At 39.7% G+C, this 19063-nt stretch overlaps 1 protein-coding gene across 1 annotated transcript in view; it reads right to left on the bottom strand.

The window, feature by feature from the left end:
- The window catches only part of got1l1 (glutamic-oxaloacetic transaminase 1 like 1), a 49310-nt gene extending 31252 nt beyond the window's left edge, over positions 1 to 18058 (bottom strand). The window contains exons 1-3 of the mRNA XM_028793364.2: positions 17737 to 18058; positions 12670 to 12851; positions 1525 to 1648 (exon numbers count right to left, since the gene is read on the bottom strand). Coding sequence (XP_028649197.1) covers positions 1525 to 1648; positions 12670 to 12851; positions 17737 to 17854 — 424 coding nt within the window. The 5' untranslated portion in view covers positions 17855 to 18058. The remainder of the gene's footprint in view (positions 1 to 1524; positions 1649 to 12669; positions 12852 to 17736) is intronic.
- Between the last annotated feature and the right edge of the window lie 1005 nt (positions 18059 to 19063).

The following is a 19063-nucleotide window of genomic DNA, read 5'->3' as shown; positions in this document are numbered from 1 at the left end:
AGCACCAATCACAACAGTGTGGCCAACAGCCGTACGAACAGTTTCTCTACGTCCCCACCGCTTTGGAGACCTTACTTTTGGGATTGCCGTCGTATAAAGGTGATGGAAAACTGATATCAGGTAAAATTTACTCTGAGCATGATGGGTGACTACTGTTGGTTCTTGCAAAGAGAGACGGATGTGCAGTACAAGCGCAAAAGCGAGTGCTTCAGACAATTTTGAGCACACTGACCTCGCTTTTATATTGAGGTAAATTGACATAAATATTCTTTAAAGTGTCTCTGGTCTCGTCTTCTGGTTTGTTTTCAGAATAAACACATTCAAACAATTTTGGTGGGACAGAATCCAAACTCTAGATATCGTGTTGAAATATTATATTGATATTCAAAAGTGTCAAAACGGCAATGATGTGTATCTCAAAAATCTGATGTGCTAGCTTAATTCCAATTTCATATATGAAATCAGTGTAAAAAACTTAATAAAGAGCTGCTCTGAAGTTCCCAGTAGCAAACAAAAAATATTTTTTGTAGACCAGTGATCAGAGTATCCCCTTCTACCACATGAATACCCACAACACCTTACATGAAGAACTCCCTTAGCCAGTCAGAATAGGACTTGTCCTTTAGTTCAAGAATTAATGTCTATCACAATTAAACTGTTATTCCACAGTGTCAGTTTCTAGTCAAATATAAACCAGCTTATTTAACCTTTTATTAATATCTTTCATTTTATGCACCATTTTTCTGATTCTGGTTGTTAACCTGTCATTTTTATTTGAATTCTTTGAATTAATAAATTGCAGTGGGCTGGCAGGGTTTGTTTCCTGACTTGCGACCTGTGTTGGCTGAGATTGGCTCCAGCAGACCCCCATGACTCTGTAGATAGGATATAGTGGGTTGGATAATGGATGGATGGATGAATTAATAAAACTGCTAACTAACGAGCAAACTAAATGACACATTTCTGGGGTTCTTCCTGACTATTCAGGAAGATCAGAAAAAAGCCAATTAATGAAATAAGGCTGCAGTGGGTTGGCACCCTGCCCAGGATTGGTCCCTGCCTTGTGCCCTGTGTTGGCTGGGTTTGGCTCCAGCAGACCCCCGTGAACCTGTGTTTGGATTCAGCGGGTTGGAAAATGGATGGATGGATGGATGAAATAAGGAGTCTTGTTTAAATGCATTGGTCCAAAAATCCATTGGAATAAAACATGGAGCTATCCATAGATCAAGTCTGCAAACCAAAAGTTTAATACACAATTGGAACAAATGCAAACTGAACGCCCTGTTTTCAGGACAAAAGACACGTCAGGATAAAGCTGTTAAGTGAATGCAGGCCAATGCCAATTAAGGTCTCAACTTCATTAGGAAGCTTTAAGCTTTTGGACCTTCATTAAATCACACAACATCTCATTGCTATATTAGTGAAATATTTGTAGATAAATTTAGAATAGACAAAAAGAGAAAATCAAACCACTCTACCTCAGATAAAAAAAAAATTCTCATCTGGTGTATGAAGTTAACTTACCATCACACTGAGCAGGAACATAGACAACCCAAGGCCGGGAGCCACCTTCATTGTACCAATGCTTTAACAATTCGGCCCCTACACGAATGGCACCAATCCCACCAAGAGTTTGTACTCCCCCTGTCTTTGGGAACAAAACAGACATTATTGTCACCAACATGGTGTGATAGCAGAAGTGTTTTTCTTATTTGACCAGAATAAGCAAACACAGGATGGTAACATAAAAAAACAAAGTAAAGCAAGTTTAAGAAAAGACAAAAATGGTAATATATACAGTACTGTGCAGTATATACACAAGAAAGTTTAATAGGCTGCATTCACAGGCAATCGTTAAACCATCAAAGCCTGATTCAAAATTTCAAAGATGATCTAATCAAAGTTACAAACAGGAAAATATTTGGAACATGTTACAGTCAGGGTTGTTTTGCCTAATATTCTATTCTACTTCTCTGTTTGGTATTGTGCCTGTGGCAAATGGCACCGCAGTTACTTTACCAACATACTGTGCCTGTTCATGGATGGACATGAGAGTAAAGGGGACCCTTACTGTTCACCAGTCACTGACACATGGCCTCTCCACCTCAGATTTCTTTGGTGAATGCAGTTGTGGAATTCAGAGTGTGTGCATGAAAGAGCAAAATGTCCGGAGGAAGAGGCTGCACAAGTGGCTTTAGTCATCACAACTGTGACAGCTGTGTACCCTCCAGTGCACCCTGTTACTAAGCACTGGAATAAAAAGGATAACAACATGGATAGATGGATGTTCTAAGAATACAATAACTTAACTTTAAGCTCAGCAGCGCCACCACTTTGAGTTTGTCTTCAGGAATGCTGTTAAATGGAGTATTTTTTTCTCTCATCTGCTGTCAACTGCCAATATCTCAACTTTTATATTACAATATATTCTTTATATTTCAACCAATGAGACCATTATTTCTGTTTGTTTATTTTTCTTGACTTTTGTATTCAAGTAATTGCTGTAAGATTATGTAGTTTATTGTATCCTATGCAAGCACTTCAAGTCTCATTAAGGATTAACATATACAGTACTTTTAACTGGAATTTAAAGGTACTAAACTTTACATTATTTTACTGACACCCCTTTCCAAGGAGACTTACAATATTTGAGACAGAATTAATTACTTTATTTTTGTTTTTCTAGACAGGTGAGGTGACTTGCTCAAAGTCATATGGTGTCAGCAGTGGGATTTAAACCCTCACAGTTTGAAGTCCAAAACCGTAAGCAGTTCACCACACTACCGTGTTTCCCCGAAAACAAGACCAGGTCTTATATTAATTTTTGCTCCAAAAGATGCACTAGGGCTTATTTTCAGGGGATATGAATGGATCTTATATTTATTCGTCCATCCATCTATCCATTTTCCAACCCGCTGAACCCGAAGACAGGGTCACGGGGGTCTGCTGGAGCCAATCCCAGCCAACACAGGGCACAAGGCAGGAACCAATCCCGGGCAGGGTGCCAACAAAACCACAGGACACACACAAACACACCAAGCACACACTAGGGCCAATTTAGAATCGCCAATCCACCTAACCTGCATGTCTTTGGACTGTGGGAGGAAACCCACGCAGACACGGGGAGAACATGCAAACTCCACGCAGGGAGGACCCGGGAAGCGAACCCAGGTCCCCAGGTCTCCCAAATTTGAGGCAGCAGCGCTACCTACTGCGCCACCGCGTCACCTATATTGATTCATGTACAACAGTATACATTTATCCAAATACAGTCATGTCATCTTCTTCTGGAATATTGTCATAACTCTCCACATTCAAACCCTGAATTCTAGCCTGAATTTCTTGATACTCCAGCCGCTTTTAGGATCCTCCAGGGTCGATGTGTGCGTGTATTCATGTTGCTTTGATATTCAAGCGTCGCATATTCCCCAAAGTAATGACGAGATACATTTTAAAGTCTCACATACCATCTTCTGTGCCGTCTTTTTTTTTTTTTTTTGTACCTTCACAATACCATCAGAATGTTTGGCGGCATATTTGAGCCACAGAGAAAAAGAAAATAAGGACTTTTGTTTATTTTGTGATTAAAGTGGAAGTTTTGGGTTTAAACTCGAAATGTCCACTTTAAACTCGTAGTTTACTTCATCATTAAAGTACACCATTGTAAACGTTATCTTAAAACCAACCCAGTTGTTAATTGCTACATGCTTCTGGGGCTTCCTCCTGACCGGACAGCAGCGGCCAGCAACATCGTCACACAGAACACATTGCATTTATAATATTCCAGCTCTCTGCACATTTAGAATTTGTACTTGATATCACTTTCATGATGAAATGCATTAAAATATGTATGTTACATTTTACAGATAAATTGTTAACTTTGTTTAAATAATGAATACTGTTAATAGTTACACATAGGGGAAGGCACGGTGGCAGAGCGGTAGCGCTGCTGTCTCGCAGGGAGTCACGTCCCTTGTGATCCTGTCTGGAGTTTGCATGTTTTTCCTGGTGGGTTTCCACAATGTTTTCAGTTTTCTATCCAAAGACATGAAGGTTTGTGGATTTGCTGAAGCTACAATGACGCCAGTGTATGTGTGTGCTTGTGTTCACCTTGCGATGTGCTGATGCCCCGTCCAGTGATTTTGTTTCTGTCTTGCGCCTTTGCTGCTGGAATGGGTACATCCCCGAATTGATGGATGTAATAATTAAACATCCTTTTCAGAGATATTGTGGCAAGGTGTCCTCAGAATTTAATGGATGTTTTGGGGACACGCGTCGCATCGCGTGAAGTATAAACCTGGCCTTAGACACCTTACTTTTCTTGACTAGGGCTTATTTTTGGGGAAGGGCTTATATTATAGAGCAGCCTGAAAATCATGCTAGGGCTTATTTTCGGAGTAGGTTTTATTTTCGGGGAAACATAGTACATACAGGCGTCCCTTCAATGTAAGGTTTTATATGGATAATATACTCCTGTGTGCCATCCAGTCGGTGTATGTGTTGAGCATAACCTGTCTTTGCAAAGCTGTTGTTAAGTTCACGTCCAATGTGGTATCTTGTCTCCTCTCTGCCAAGAGTCCATCTTGATTTCTCTCTAGTTTGTGATTGTTATATATAGGACATCAAGGCATGACTGAGGACAGGACAGTTTCCAGTTTGTGAATCTAAGGGTAAATCTCTGCCTCTTTGTAGATGATGATGTCCTCCTTAGCCTCGTCATTCTGTGATCTACAGAGTGCACTGCAATGGTTTGCATCTGTGTGTGATGTGGCTGGAATGGGAATTAGTACCAAAAAAATGAGGTAATGGAGAAAATACCAGCAGACTATCTAAATGAAAAGACTGCTTATCAAGTGAAAAAGAGCTAATAGGTTAGTTAAGAAAGTGTTGAATAAAATGGAAATATGTTGTATAACCCATTTATCTAGTTAAAGGTTGCAGAGGAGAGGAATGAAGGTCAGTAGGAACAAGACAGAATACACTTGTGTGAATGAGAGGAATGTAAGTCGAATGGTGAGGATGCAGGGAGTAGAGTTGGAGAAGGTGGATGAGTTTAAATACTTGGGATCAACAGTACAGAGTAATGGGGATTGTGGAAGAGAGGTGAAAAAGAGAGTGCAGGCAGGGTGGAATGGGTGGAGAAGAGTGTCAGGAGTATTTGTGACAGACGAGTATCAGTAAGAGTGAAAGGGAAGGTCTACAGGACAGTAGTGAGACCAGCTATGTTATATGGGTTAGAGACGGTGGCACTGACCAGAAAGCAGGAGACCGAGCTGGACGTGGCAGAGTTAAAGATGTTAAGCTTTGCATTGGGTGTGATGAGGATGGACAGGATTAGAAATTAGTACATTAGAGGGTCAGCTCAGGTTGGACGGTTGGGAGACAAAGTCAGAGAGGCGAGATTGCGTTGGTTTGGACATGTGCAGAGGAGAGATGCTGGGTATATTGGGAGAAGGATGCTAAGGATAGAGCTGCCAGGAAAGAGGAAGGCCTAAGAGAAGGTTTATGGATGTGGTGAGAGAGGACATGCACGTGGTAGGTGTAACAGAGCAAAATGCAGAGGAGAGAAAGATGTTCCGCTGTGGCAACCCCTAACGGGAGAAGCTGAAAGAAGAAGAAGAAGATCTAGTTAAGGGTTGCAGGGACTGCAGCCAGTTCCAGTTTTATCGGGTGCAGGACATGACCTAGGGTAGGGCACCAGTCCATCGTAGAACATGCTCCACAGAATCATGCCTGGTAAAATGAGAGTCACAAATTAACAGAAATGTTCCCCTCTTCTCCATGTGGCTTTCCTGTCTGTGTATTCCAGATTTTAAGGTTACTGCAGGTTATTATAACAGATACTACTTAATTGCTCCAATATCAGTGAGTGTGTGTTGTGTATGTGTGTGTAAATGTGCCTTGTGATGAAATGGCATCCCATATAGGGTTGGTTTCTGCCTTTTGCCCAATATTGCAGGGGTCTAGCACTCTGTTACTAAGCACTGGAAAAAGAAGGATCACACCATGGATAGATGGAGGTACTAAGAATACAATAACTTAACTTGAAGATCAACGACACCATTATTTTGAGTTTAAGTGAAGGCTCAGAATCAGCAATGGTATCAAAGACGAGAGAAGTACAGAACGACTTTTGAGCAGTCTTTCATTTTAACTTGAAGGAGAGTCACTGGTATTGAAGCGAAAAGTGTGAGGATCAGTATGGTATATGAGAGTGAGAGACGGCTGACAAAGGTGTGCAAAAAAAAAGCTTTAAAGATCTGTGATGAGAAGGTCAAGTGGCTGACTTGCGAAAAGGAACAGACGCAACATAACTCATTAGGCAGCAAGGAGAAGCAGTGCTGTGGCGTAGGCATGTGGGGAATAAGGTACAGAAATTCGAAATTCATTAAGTAATGTCAAGAGGCACTTTCCCTTAATGGCAATATCAAGGTCAGTAGTGAAGGACTGCTGATTAACATGCATTTTAAAAATCATGGTGCTCTGTCATTTATGTGACACTTTTGTTGTGAAATATATGTTATGCACATTATCATATATTATGGTGCAAAAGCCACTCAAGAAAACTATTCTTAAAGTTAGGTAACCAGATAGTAATTGTTAATCTGCTTATGAAAACACCATACAATATTAGAACAAAGTAAAATAAACATTAATGCAATAACAAAGTAATCAGAATTTCTTTTGTTGCCCATTTTGTTGCTCTATTAATATCTTGTGAGCAAAGACGACTAGAACATCTCAGGGTAGCTTTCCGCTGTTTGATGTTGTAGAAGGCTGCACATTTAGCAGCTGTTGCGGAAGAGAAATCAGGGAAGATACAAATGTGGTTATTTTCAAATATAATTTCTTGCTTGTGTCTGAGGAATGCCATCACATCCAGCTTACATAATAATCTCTCAAAGCGGACAATAAAAGACCTAGGTCTAAAGGTATTTGATCCGCGTATGTGATAAGCTGCTGCTATCTCGGTATCTGATTTAAAGTCCTCTCCAATTATTTCAGAGAATAGTTCAACTGAGAACTTCACTGGGTTTGGACTTTCACGATTCTCAGGTAGACCTTCAATTCTAATATTATTCCTTCTGCTTCCATCTTCCAGAACGGCAAGTCTGTCTCCGAGTTTTTTGCATTCGGAATTGGCAGCTATTGCTTTTCCATCAATGGTGGATGCTAGATTTTCGGATATTTCAATTCGAGTCGTGAATGACTGGAAGTAATAGCACACCAAATTGTGGCATATAAGTCATTGTTGTTATGAACGAGATGGCCAAAACCACAAAAAAAAACTCAATAAAGCTACTTACATTTATCTTTAATGCGTGTATTATATATTAATCAAAAACATAGAAAAGATGTCTAAATTCATTAAATTAATCAAATCACAATAAAGAACTGAAAACCATTATGATGGGCTAGAATAAATATAGACCACCCAAAGTGAGTAAAAAATAAATGCGAGGACTGGGTGATAAAGAGCCAGAGGAAAATCCAAAGATTAGCCTTTATCTGGCATGGGTCAAAACCGAAGGGCAGAATGATCTCACAAGCAAAACAAAAATGTAGGCAAAAACTTAGAGGTCAAAAAACAGAAGAAAAAAGGCCCTAACTATGACTAAAATTTCCCTTTCCTAACTAGGGGGGTCTGTCCACTGCTCGCTTTGCACACCAACCCCGGGGCAGGCACTATGCGCTAGCCACTTTGTGGCTCTGCTGCTCATGTATGGGGAAGCGGATGTACAATTTAAACAGATTGTTATTTTCATGGGAATTGTTACATATGCATAATAGAACTATTTTACATTACAGCGAGTAATTAACCATAGTAAAAAAAAAAATAGTAAAACGTAATAAATTGAAAGAAAATTATGTTTCATGTTGCATTAGAGGTATTCATTACATTATATGTTTTCATTCTGTTTGGCTTTGAAATTAGCACGTAAATACTTTTTAAACTTACACTTTTATTGTAAAACTTCAGTAAAAGCAATATTTGGAATTACGTTTTCGTCAATATCGCATTGAATTTTGATTCCGTATTTGGCTTACATTGTGACAACGCAACATATACGTAATATCATTTCTTTCTCTGTAATAAATAAACCGACTTTTTCGAATGTTTGTCCCTATGATTTGTTAATTGTCATAGCAAAAGCTATTCTAATGGGAAACTATAAACGTTTTAATACGAATGGCATATCAATATCTCCTTTGGTGTCTAATGTTATCCGCGGAAGATTTACTACATTACTACATTTAAAAAAAATCAAAGATTCTAAAGTAAAAGTGCACAAAAAAACATAAAATTTACTTCAGAAAAATTCCCAAATGGGACAAATACCGGGCCAAATACATTTAAAATTTACTAGAAAATGGCATTAGAGAGGCAGCTAATAACTTACTAATGCCACTGCAAAAAGCTGAGACTAGCTGAAGACTTTGTAGTTTGTGGAAAAACTAAAAATACAAAATAAAAAGTTAGAAGGACAAACATAAGGGATCAGGAAAAAAACAACATGACACAAACAGAGACAAATAATTGATGCATCCCCTGCAGTCATAAAGAAATTTAAAGGAACTGAGCAAGTTAGTAATGGACACTACAGCCAAAGACCAAGAAGGGGTCCACATCTGCTGAATGGTAATTTAATTGTCACTTCCTTAAGGTGCTAAAAATCCGGCACAAGCTTCACCCATGTGAGAAAGTCTTAAAGGACATGCTGCAGCTACGAAAACTTTCTTGCAGAAAAGGCAACAAGCAGAAGAGATTGTAGTATGTGAAAGATCATAAAACAACGAGAAACAATGGGTGGCAGAAAATCATAGGGAGCAGTGAGTTCAGTTTTTGAATTTTTGGTTCACAAAGAAGTCAGCACATCAAAAGAAGAGTTGGTGAGAAGTATATCAATAACTGTTTGCAGTCTCCTGTGCACTACAGTAGAGACTGTTTCATGGTATGGGGATGCAGTTCAGCTAACAGTGCAGGGGATTTGGTTAAAATCAATTAAAAACTGATTACTGTGAAAAATAAACAGATTTTGATTCATCATGCAGCCACTTACTGGAGAAATATAATTTTTTAACACAATAACAACCCAAATGCACTGTAAACAAAATTAAGACCTACTTGGAGAGGTAGTTTGCAAATGGAACACAAACAGGGCTCAGAGCCCTGACCTCAACATAACTAAAGCCTTTCTGGATCACTTGGGTAGGGAAAAGAACAAAAAAGCAGCCAAAGTGAAAAACTGACTTACAAGAAATCGTGCAAGATGCCTGTAAGAATCTACCACAGAACAACGTTTCGAACATTATACACCAGTGTACCAGCTGTACATGAATTGCATCAGTTTTGCATTCTAAGGTAGGCCACACCAAATGCTAATACTTCAGTGTCCACATCACAGAGGATCCAACCTGGTCCAAGCACACTGACACCTTGGTGAAGGAAGCATGATAACATCTTTCCCATTTCAGAAGTGTATGAGATTTTAGGCTGCCCACCCAGATACTACAGAATTTATATACATCCAGACGGGACGTTTTATTGCCTGGTTTGAAAACAGCACAAAAGCAGGACCGCCAGGTTCTGCAGAGAGTGGTGTGGTCAGCAGAACACATCAGTGGGTGTGCACTGTCTAACCTCCAGGACATCTACACAAAGTGACCAGGGCAAAGAAACTAATAACAATAATAATAATACATTTTATTTATACAATGCGCCTTTCAGAGAACTCAAGGACACCGAACAAACAAACAAACAAACAATAAATAAACAAATAAACAAACAAATAAATAAATAAATAAAAGGCACAATTATAAACAACTTAAAACATCAGAAAATCTAAAAATGAAAACCAAACAAAACCACTGTAATCATAAAGAAAAAGAAAAAGCCATTTTAAACAGATGCGTTTTAAGTTTACATTTGAAGAATGAATATGATTTGATGTTTCTGAGCTCGGTAGGTAATGAATTCCAGAGCTTGGGAGCAGAACGGCTGAAAGCTCTGCTCCCCATGGTGGTTAGACGGGCGAGAGGGACAGTCAGATGGATGGAAGAAGAGGATCTAAGGTTACGGGAGGGAATGGCAACATGAAGAAGGTCAGACAGATATGGAGGGGCGAGGTTATGAATGGCCTTAAATGTCAATAGCAGAATCTTAAAATCAGTTTGAAACTTAATCGGGAGCCAATGAAGCTGCTGCAAGACCGGAGTAATATGGTGAATAGATGAGGTTTGAGTAATGATGCATGCTGCAGAATTCTGGACTAACTGAAGCTTATGAAGAGATTTATTAGGGTGACCAAAAAGGAGTGAATTGCAGTAGTCCAGCCGAGAAGTAACAAGACTATGAACAAGAATGGCAGTGGTATGAGGAGTGAGGGAGGGGTGAATGCGATTAATATTACATAGGTGGAAGTAAGCAGACCGGGTGATGTTATTAATGTGAGATTGGAAAGATAAAGTACTGTCGAGGATGACACCCAGACTCTTGACCCGAGGTGATGGGGAAACAACAGAGTTATCAATAATACGAGAAAGACTAATGGTTTTGGATAATGATGATTTTGAACCAATGAGCAGAACCTCAGTTTTGTCACTGTTTAATTTAAGAAAATTCAAAGAAAACCAGGATTTAATTTCAGCAATGCAGTCACTAAGCGAAGGTGGTGGAAAAGAGGAGGTGGGTTTACTAGTAAGGTAGAGCTGGGTGTCATCAGCATAACAGTGAAAATTAATGTTATATTTACGAAAAATATTGCCAAGGGGAAGAAGGTAAATAATAAAAAGAAGAGGCCCGAGGGCTCAGGTTGGGATGTGAAGGTTTTAAGCTGAACAAACCGAGTGCAGCCCGAGAGGTAGGATCTAAACCAATCAAGTGGAGTGTGGGTAATGCCAATCAAAGATAATCTATTAAGGAGAGTGGTATGACAAATAGTATCAAAGGCCGCACTCAGATCAAGGAGGATGAGAATAGTAGTTAGACCGGAGTCAGCAGCCATAAGGAGGTCATTGGTAATTTTAACAAGTGCCGTTTCTGTACTATGAAGAGTTTGAAAACCAGACTGGAACTTTTCATATAGATTATTATAGAAACTAAACTGAGATATCAGCCATACTCAACAATGGCTTCCTCTCCATACTGAGTTCAGGGAAACACTGCCCACTGCTGAAGACCAGTTCAGAGAGACTGACGAGGAGCTTCTGTCCACAGTCAATCCGCATCCCTAAACGAGAACAGTGCCTAGGGATACATCAGGGTTCTCAAAAATCCAGTCCTGGAGGCCCGCAGTGGCTGAAGGTTTTCATTCTAACCCTTTTCTTAATTAGTGACCTGTTTTTTCTGCTAATTAACTTCTGTTGAATTGACTTTAATTGACTTGTTGTTTAAGATTTATTTCCCTGAATTTCTTCATCATTCCTCTGAATTACTTCATTTCTTTCGTTCAATGGCACCCAAATATAAATGAAATGTGAAGTGAGCGAGCCAACAGGAGACCAACTAAATCAGGGCCTCAAACTCCAACCAATTTCACTCCAACCAGTTGCTTAATTAGGAGCTGATTCTTGTTGTTAATTAAACCTGTTCTTTAATTCTATGGCTCGTTGCTGCTCTCATTGTGTATTAGCACACATTTCTGAAATTGTTGATTTTAACTTGTCTAAGAGCAGCGCTAAAATGTTTTATGGACCTGAGCAGATCAGCATTCCTGAGACCTTCATCTTTCTTTATTTTCAGATATTTGTATGATGGACACAGTTTGCTGGTCATGTTTTGGCTCATTTTGTATCTCACTATTGTTTGGCAGCTAATTAAGGAAAAAGGAAACAATTACGGGGCCTGATTCTTCAAGAACAAGTCAATTAAAATGAATTCAAAAGAAGTTAATTAGCAGCAAAAACAGGTCACTAATTAAGAAAAGGGTTAGAAAGAAAACCTGCAGGACCGGAATTTGAGAACCCTGGGTTACATCATGCCCTATTGTTAATACTCTTATATTATTTATTTATTTATTTATCTTCTTTTATAGCATTAATATAATGCTGTCATTGTACCTACTAATATTTAATGAATTATACAGTTCATTTACGATTTATTATCTTTTTATAGTCATCTAAAGTACTGGCTGTAATTCAGCAACTAAGCATTACATTACATATTGCACTGCGTACAATTGCACGTGATAAATAAAATACCATTTTTTTTTTTTTTTAAAACCCTCTTGTTACTTGTCCGTTTGTGTTTGTTCTAATGCTATATATAGTTTTGATCATAAGCAAATAAACAATACCTGACCAGATAATTAGCTTTAAAAGTCATCTTCAAGGGTCCTTAGGGATTTTAAACAGTGCTATATGTTTATCTGCTTTACTGAAGGCAAGTGTGAATAAATAATTTATTGTGACATACAGCAACAAAATAATTCAGTTTTGCTACATTCACTCTGTATTCACCAATTGAATGACATTACAAAGATATTCAGTTGTTTCATTTTCACATTCTAAAAGAACCAAACGTGGCTTCACTTTCTGCCCCCTGGAACACAAACAGTGCCAGACTGATTGCAATAAAAGAAGTATTTAAGTGTTCCATTGAAATAACACAAACAAAACAAAAAAATATAAAAATGACAATAGGGAAGCAGGTCCTATAAGAGACATTACCCGATTTTGCACAATAGCCGGACTACCCTTGCCCAGCGCCAGCTCTGTTGCACTCCTTGTGAATTCTGAAAGCCCCAAAGGGGGCAAATAACTTGTTGTCATGGTAGGATCGTTCACCACCTGCAGGGCGACTTTTCTAATCACAGGGTGCACAAAACACTCCCCATCTTCTCCCAGGTACTCTGAAAATAAGAGATTAAGAGAAAATATTTCAAATACTGTGCTAAGAAACAGAATTATTTTTGATGAGTCACAGGTTGGAATTCCTTCTGTTATAGGACATTTACAAAAAGTGGTGACTCTGGGACCATAGATGTCATAGTTGTGATTTTTTACATATATTATTTTCTGTAACCGTTTCCTGTTTTGCAGATGATGTCATTTCTGGTGTCATTTTATGTTTCAAACAGACAGATGGCCACGACATTTAGAAGACTATGCAATTTCGATACCTTGGCTTGATACTCTCCTCAGATAGCAATACGTGTCAATATAGCCTGGCTGAAATGGAGGCGAGTCACAGGCGACCTTTGCAACTGCAAGATGCCCATCTACCTGAAGGTGGCACAGTGGTAGTGCTGCTACTGTGCAGTAAGGAGACTGTGAAAGATTGTGGGTTTGCTTCCCGGTTCTTCCCTGTGTGGATAGTGCTTTGAGTACTGAGAAAAGCGCTATGTAAATGTAATGAATTATTATTATTAAAACCTATAAAGCAGTCATTCATCCAGTCGCTCTTTATGGATGTGAATGCTGGCCAGCGAACGTGAAACACGAGCAGCTCCTCCACACCATGAAAATGAAGATGCTCCAATGGTTGCTAGGGCTCACCTGACTTGACTGTGTCATGAGTGAGGGCGTCCGACGGATGATGGGCGTTGAACCCATTCCTGGGAAGATGCACGGGGCTTGGCTCCGGTGGTATGACCATGCCATCCGTAGTGCCAATGACTCAGTAATGGAAACTGCACTTCATCCCAGCTCACGCAACCACGCGGCTGACCAGAGCGCCAGTGAATGGACTGAATTAAGGAAGATATGAAGCACATCGGCATTGTCCCAGAGGATGCTCTTGACCATGCCAAGTGGAAATGTGCTGGACAAAGAGCAAATAATAGTTACATAAGGTATATTTGTCCACTGCATACTGCATATAATTGTATACTGTTATACATTCTGCTCAAAAAAATTAAGGGAACACTTAAATAATACATCGGATCTCGATAAATGAAATATTCAAGTGTAAAATCTTTACTGAGTAATACTGTGTAATTTGCTGAGAACAAAATGGTGCATCGACGGAAACCAAAATCACTCACCCATTGAGGGCTGAATTCATCACACTGAAAATCACAGTCAAAAATTGAAATCACAGGCTGAATCATAACGTGACTCAATAGTGCGTATGGCCCCCATGTGCCTGTATACACTCCCGACAACATCTGGGGACGCTCCTGTGATGGCAGATGGTGTCCTGGGGAATCTCCTCTCAAACTTGGATCAGTGTATCAGTGAGCTCCTGGACAGTCTGTGGTACTACTTGGTGGAGTCGGATGCACCGATACATAATATACCTGAGGTTCTCAATAGGATTCAGGTGCGTGAACATGTGGGCCAGTCAATGGCATTAATGCCTTCGTCATCCAGGAACTGCCTACACACTCTGGACACATTGTCCTGCAATAGAAATCCAGGGCCCACTGCACCAGTGTGAGGTCTGACAGTGGCTCTGAGGATTTCATCTCGGTAGCTAACAGCAGTCAGGGTGCCATTGCCTAGCATGTGGAGGTCTATGTGTGACCCTCCAAGGTTATGCCTCCCCACACCATCACTAACCCACTGCCAAACAGGTCATGCTGGATGATGTTACAGGCTACATAATGTTCACCACGATGTCCCCAGACTCATGTTTGTCACTTGTGCTCTCATCTGTGAAGAGAACTGAGTGACAATGGCGGAGCTGCCAATTGTGATATTCTCTGGCGAATTCCAATTGAGCTGTTCAGTGATGGGCTGTGAGTAAAGTTCTCACTAGATGACGTCAGGCCCTTATGCCACCCTCATGGAGTATATTTCTGACAGTTTGGTCAGAAACATGCATACCAGTAGCCAGTTGGAGGTCTTTTTGTAGGTCTCTGGCAGTGCTACCCCTGTTCCTCTTCACACAAAGGAGCAGATAACTGGTCCCGCTGTTGTGTTGATGCCCTTCTATGGGCCTGTCTCCTGGTATCTCCTCCACGCTCTTGACATTGTGCTGGTAGACACAGCAGACCTTCATGCAATGACACATATGGATTTTCTATCATGGAGGAGCTGGACTACCTATGCAACCTGAATTGGCTGCAGGCACCGCCTCATGCTACCATTTGTGCATATACATTCATCACCCTTCATTCATATGAAACCCCTAAATAAGATCTGGTCCAATGAATTTGCTTCAGAATCTGCATAATTGATTGATCAGGGTTCACCTGTGTGCAGTCAAAGTGTCACATGACGTCTATATAAATAGACCAGTTCTGAAAGGCCCCTGATTCTGCAACACCACAAAGCAAGCAACATGAAAACAGGTCTGAGACAAAATTGTGGAGAAGTATACATCAGGGATATGTTATGAAAAACTACTGAACCTTTGAATGTCTCACAGAGCACCAATAAATCCATTATAACAAAATGGAAAGATTACTGCACCACTACAAACTTGACAAGAGCAGGCCACCCATCAAAACCTACAAACTGGCTAAGGAGGGCATTATTCAGAGATGCAAGAAAGATACCAAGGATAACACTGAAGGACCTGCAAAGATCCACAGTGAACCTACTTTAAGCCATACACTCCATAGCGTGGGGCTTTATGGAAGAGTGATCAGAAAAAAAGCCAATTCTTAAAGAAAAAAATTAAAATAAGAAAAAATGTTTGCCCAGCAGCATGTGTTGGACTTCCCAAAAGCATGGAAGAAGGTTCTCTGGTCAGATGACATTAAAACTGTGCTTTTTGGCCATCATCAGAAATGCCATGTGTGATGCACACTCATTACCTCGAGAACACCATTTCCACATTGAAGCATGGAGGGGACAGCATCATACTGTGGGTATGTTTTTCGTCAGCAGGGATGCAAAATCTGGTCAGAACTGAAGGAAAGATGGATGACACTAAATACAGAGAAATTCTTGAGGAAAACCTGTTTCATTCAGTCTGCCAGAGATTTCTGACTGGGATGAAGGTTCACCTTCCAGTAGGACAATGACCCTAAACATACTGCTAAAGCCACACTGGAATGGTTTAAAGGGAAACATTTAAATTTCTTGAAATGGCCTAGTCAAAGGGTAGACCTCAATCCAATTGGGAATCTGCGGCTTGACTTGAAGATTGCTGTATACCAACACAACCCATCTAACTTGAAGGAGTTGGAGTGGTTTTGCCTTGAGGAATGGGTGAAAATCCCAATGGCTGGATGTATTAAGCTAATAGTCCCCCAGAGACTCGCAGCTGGAATTGCAGCAAATGATGGCTGAACAAAGTACTGACTTTAGTTCCAGGTTGTAATGCGACAAAACAGGACAAACACTGAGCCACTGTAGATAGATTACATAAAATGTCTCAGAATTTGAGCTCTAGGAAGCTAAATGAATGTTAGGATATTACAAGGGTCTTAACCAAAATGTAGCTGATTGCTTTTTTATATTTTGTTTTTTTTTCATGTTTTTTTATGTAACTGTTATTGATGTTATCCTACTTTTTGTTAGTTTAATGCATTCCTTTCTTTGTCCTGTTTAATATATTGCTGTCTTTGGAAAGTAATGAAGGTGAAATTCTATTATAAATACAGCATATTTTTGTTCTGTTGAATATATTGCTGTCTTTGGAAAATAATGAAGATGAAATGCTATTATAAATACTGTACAGCATAAGACAGGGTCCTTATACTTAATTAGAACAGATATTTCATAATGGACTGCAAATAATAAGAACAAGTTTCTTTCTTACTGAGCATCATATATGTACATGAAAAGCAGAGTAAAGGCAAAATATGACAATAAATTCAACCCAAGATGTTAAATAATGCATTATTCACTTAATACAGTCCTGTCAAAATCAGTAACCATATGCTGTCTGTGTGTAGTCTGCATGTTCTCCTGGGACTTCATTTTCCCATTAGGTTAATTGGCGACTCTAAAGTGGCCCATTGGGATTGAATGTGAGTATAACTGGCACCCCATGCAAAACTTGTTCCTTCCCTGTGCCTAATGGGATTGGCTTTGGTCCGCATGTCCCTCAGTTCAAATGGGTAAGGAAATGCATAGATGACAATGTTAAAAATATATACATGATCTTTATACATGAAAATTAAAAAAAGTTATGAGCATTTTCTTCTAATTAGACTATTTCCATGCAAATATCTTTGTTAATTACTGCACAAGAACTTCTTACTTGCATTTCTTAAATTACTTAATAGTAACAAAGATAATGTATACAATATATTTTTAAGGTGGAGGGCAAGCTTTCAAAAAATATTTGCATTGCCTTGATCGTGTCACTTCATCCGCCCATAAATTTTGAGGAGTAGCTTAACCCAGGATATGGTCTTGGGGCTAAAAGCTATCCAGACAGTAGTTGTTAAAGTCGAGAATAAACTGTGAGCTGAACGCCAGTTTATCGCCAAGCACATTCACGCACTAAGCCACGTCACTCGTGTGGTGCGGTACATCCATTACCTTACCGCTTTTACCAGCCCAGACTCGAGGAAAGCTGAGCACATACTGGTAGCATCGGGCGCAAGGCAGGATTCGGCGTAGGACTGTAGTTTACTAATGGGCGACTAACTTGACTTACTCTAACCGGGCTAATTTCAATTATTTAGTTACGTTTTATGGAGGTGGATGGACTGCCCATGCATTTGTTGAGTAATGCTTTAGCGTTTTTGTTAAAAATTTGAACGGTTTTGCAAATAACCGTAATTACTGCTGTTTATGGCAGCATTTTGGGTTCCCCGCTTTTATTTATTTTTTAAAACTCGTATAAAGAAATAAACAAGAAAAGCAACAAAGTTTGAGGGAGATTCTTTTTACCGTCGCCCCAGAGGAACACCTTTCCGGGCTGTCTGTCCATCCCAAAAGCAGCACGTAGTTTGCCATCTTCGCCGGGAATGGCAGTGGGAGTGTCCAGAAACACCGAAAGAGCCGACATTGTCTTCTGCTGGATGCTTGATGTTTATATCCACATAATCTATGACCTTATGACTTAGCCGTTCTGTATCAGTAGTAAGTCTGACACCAGAAGAAGCCTCCCCGAGCTCTCTGTTTACAGCCGTAGTTGCTTGGCAACAGCTACCAGGTAGGCAGCGCGGGAGTAAGCTGAACGGCAAGCAGGCAGCTGCTGTCTGAAAAGGCCGACGAGCAGCACACGAAATGACCAGATAACTGGCCCCCTTTGAGTGCGACAGGTCTGGTGTAAACGTAAGGAATATCACGACAGAGTAATCAGTTGATTTATATAAACTTCTAACCACGGGAGCACTGTTCACGTGATCTCGTGTTCGCATCTTTCAAAGTAAGTTGAACTGCTTAATAGGGAGTGAACAAATTGCTGCAAAAGTGTAGCATCTAAAACTGCTTAAAAAACTACAACGGAAAACTAAAGTCCATAATCAATTGATTAACAGTCTAAAACAAGGGCAAGAATCCCAAAGGGGGGCACCACTACGGCGACCAGAATTAACTTTTGATTTCAGCTACAGCGGATCCATTGATTCCCAGCCATCCATCCCTCCTTTCATTTTCCAACCTACATAATCCAGTTCAGGCGTACAGCCCGTAAAAAGATCGTTGTTTTCTGTTCAATTGTACCTTGCCATTTAAAGTTTCTTTTTATAATAAGTTTTATTTAATTGCACGTTGAAACACTGATGGTCACATATTAACTCACCGAATGTTTAAACTATTAAACTAAAATAGACTAGAACTATCAAAAATAACTGAAAAATGTTTTTCAAATTGAGAAACGGCAAAGTTAAGTTGCTTTTTCAGTAATATCATTGAGCTTAGAGCTAATCTGTAAGGGAAGTAAATTCCATATCTTCTGTGCAGCATATAGTGCCTTTACAAAGTATTCAGACCCCTTTCACAATTTGCTATGTTGTAGCCTTATACTAAAACCATTTAAAATTATTTATTTCTCTCATCAAAGCAATACTTAATATTCCAGAATGATAAAGTGAAATTAGGATTTTTAGAAAATTTTAATTAAAAAAATAAATAAAAACTGAACTAAAACACAAGTTCACAGACCCTTTATACAGCACTTAGCTGAAGCCCCTTTGGCAGCGAGTACAGACTGGAGTCTTCTTGGTTAATACACCCCAAGCGTCACACACCTGCACTTGGGGATCTTCTGCTA

This window comes from Erpetoichthys calabaricus, chromosome 1 (genome assembly GCF_900747795.2).
Source record: "Erpetoichthys calabaricus chromosome 1, fErpCal1.3, whole genome shotgun sequence".
Lineage (NCBI taxonomy): Eukaryota > Metazoa > Chordata > Cladistia > Polypteriformes > Polypteridae > Erpetoichthys > Erpetoichthys calabaricus.
Note: the sequence above shows the minus strand (reverse complement) of the source record. Positions and strands in the feature narration are given on the sequence as shown.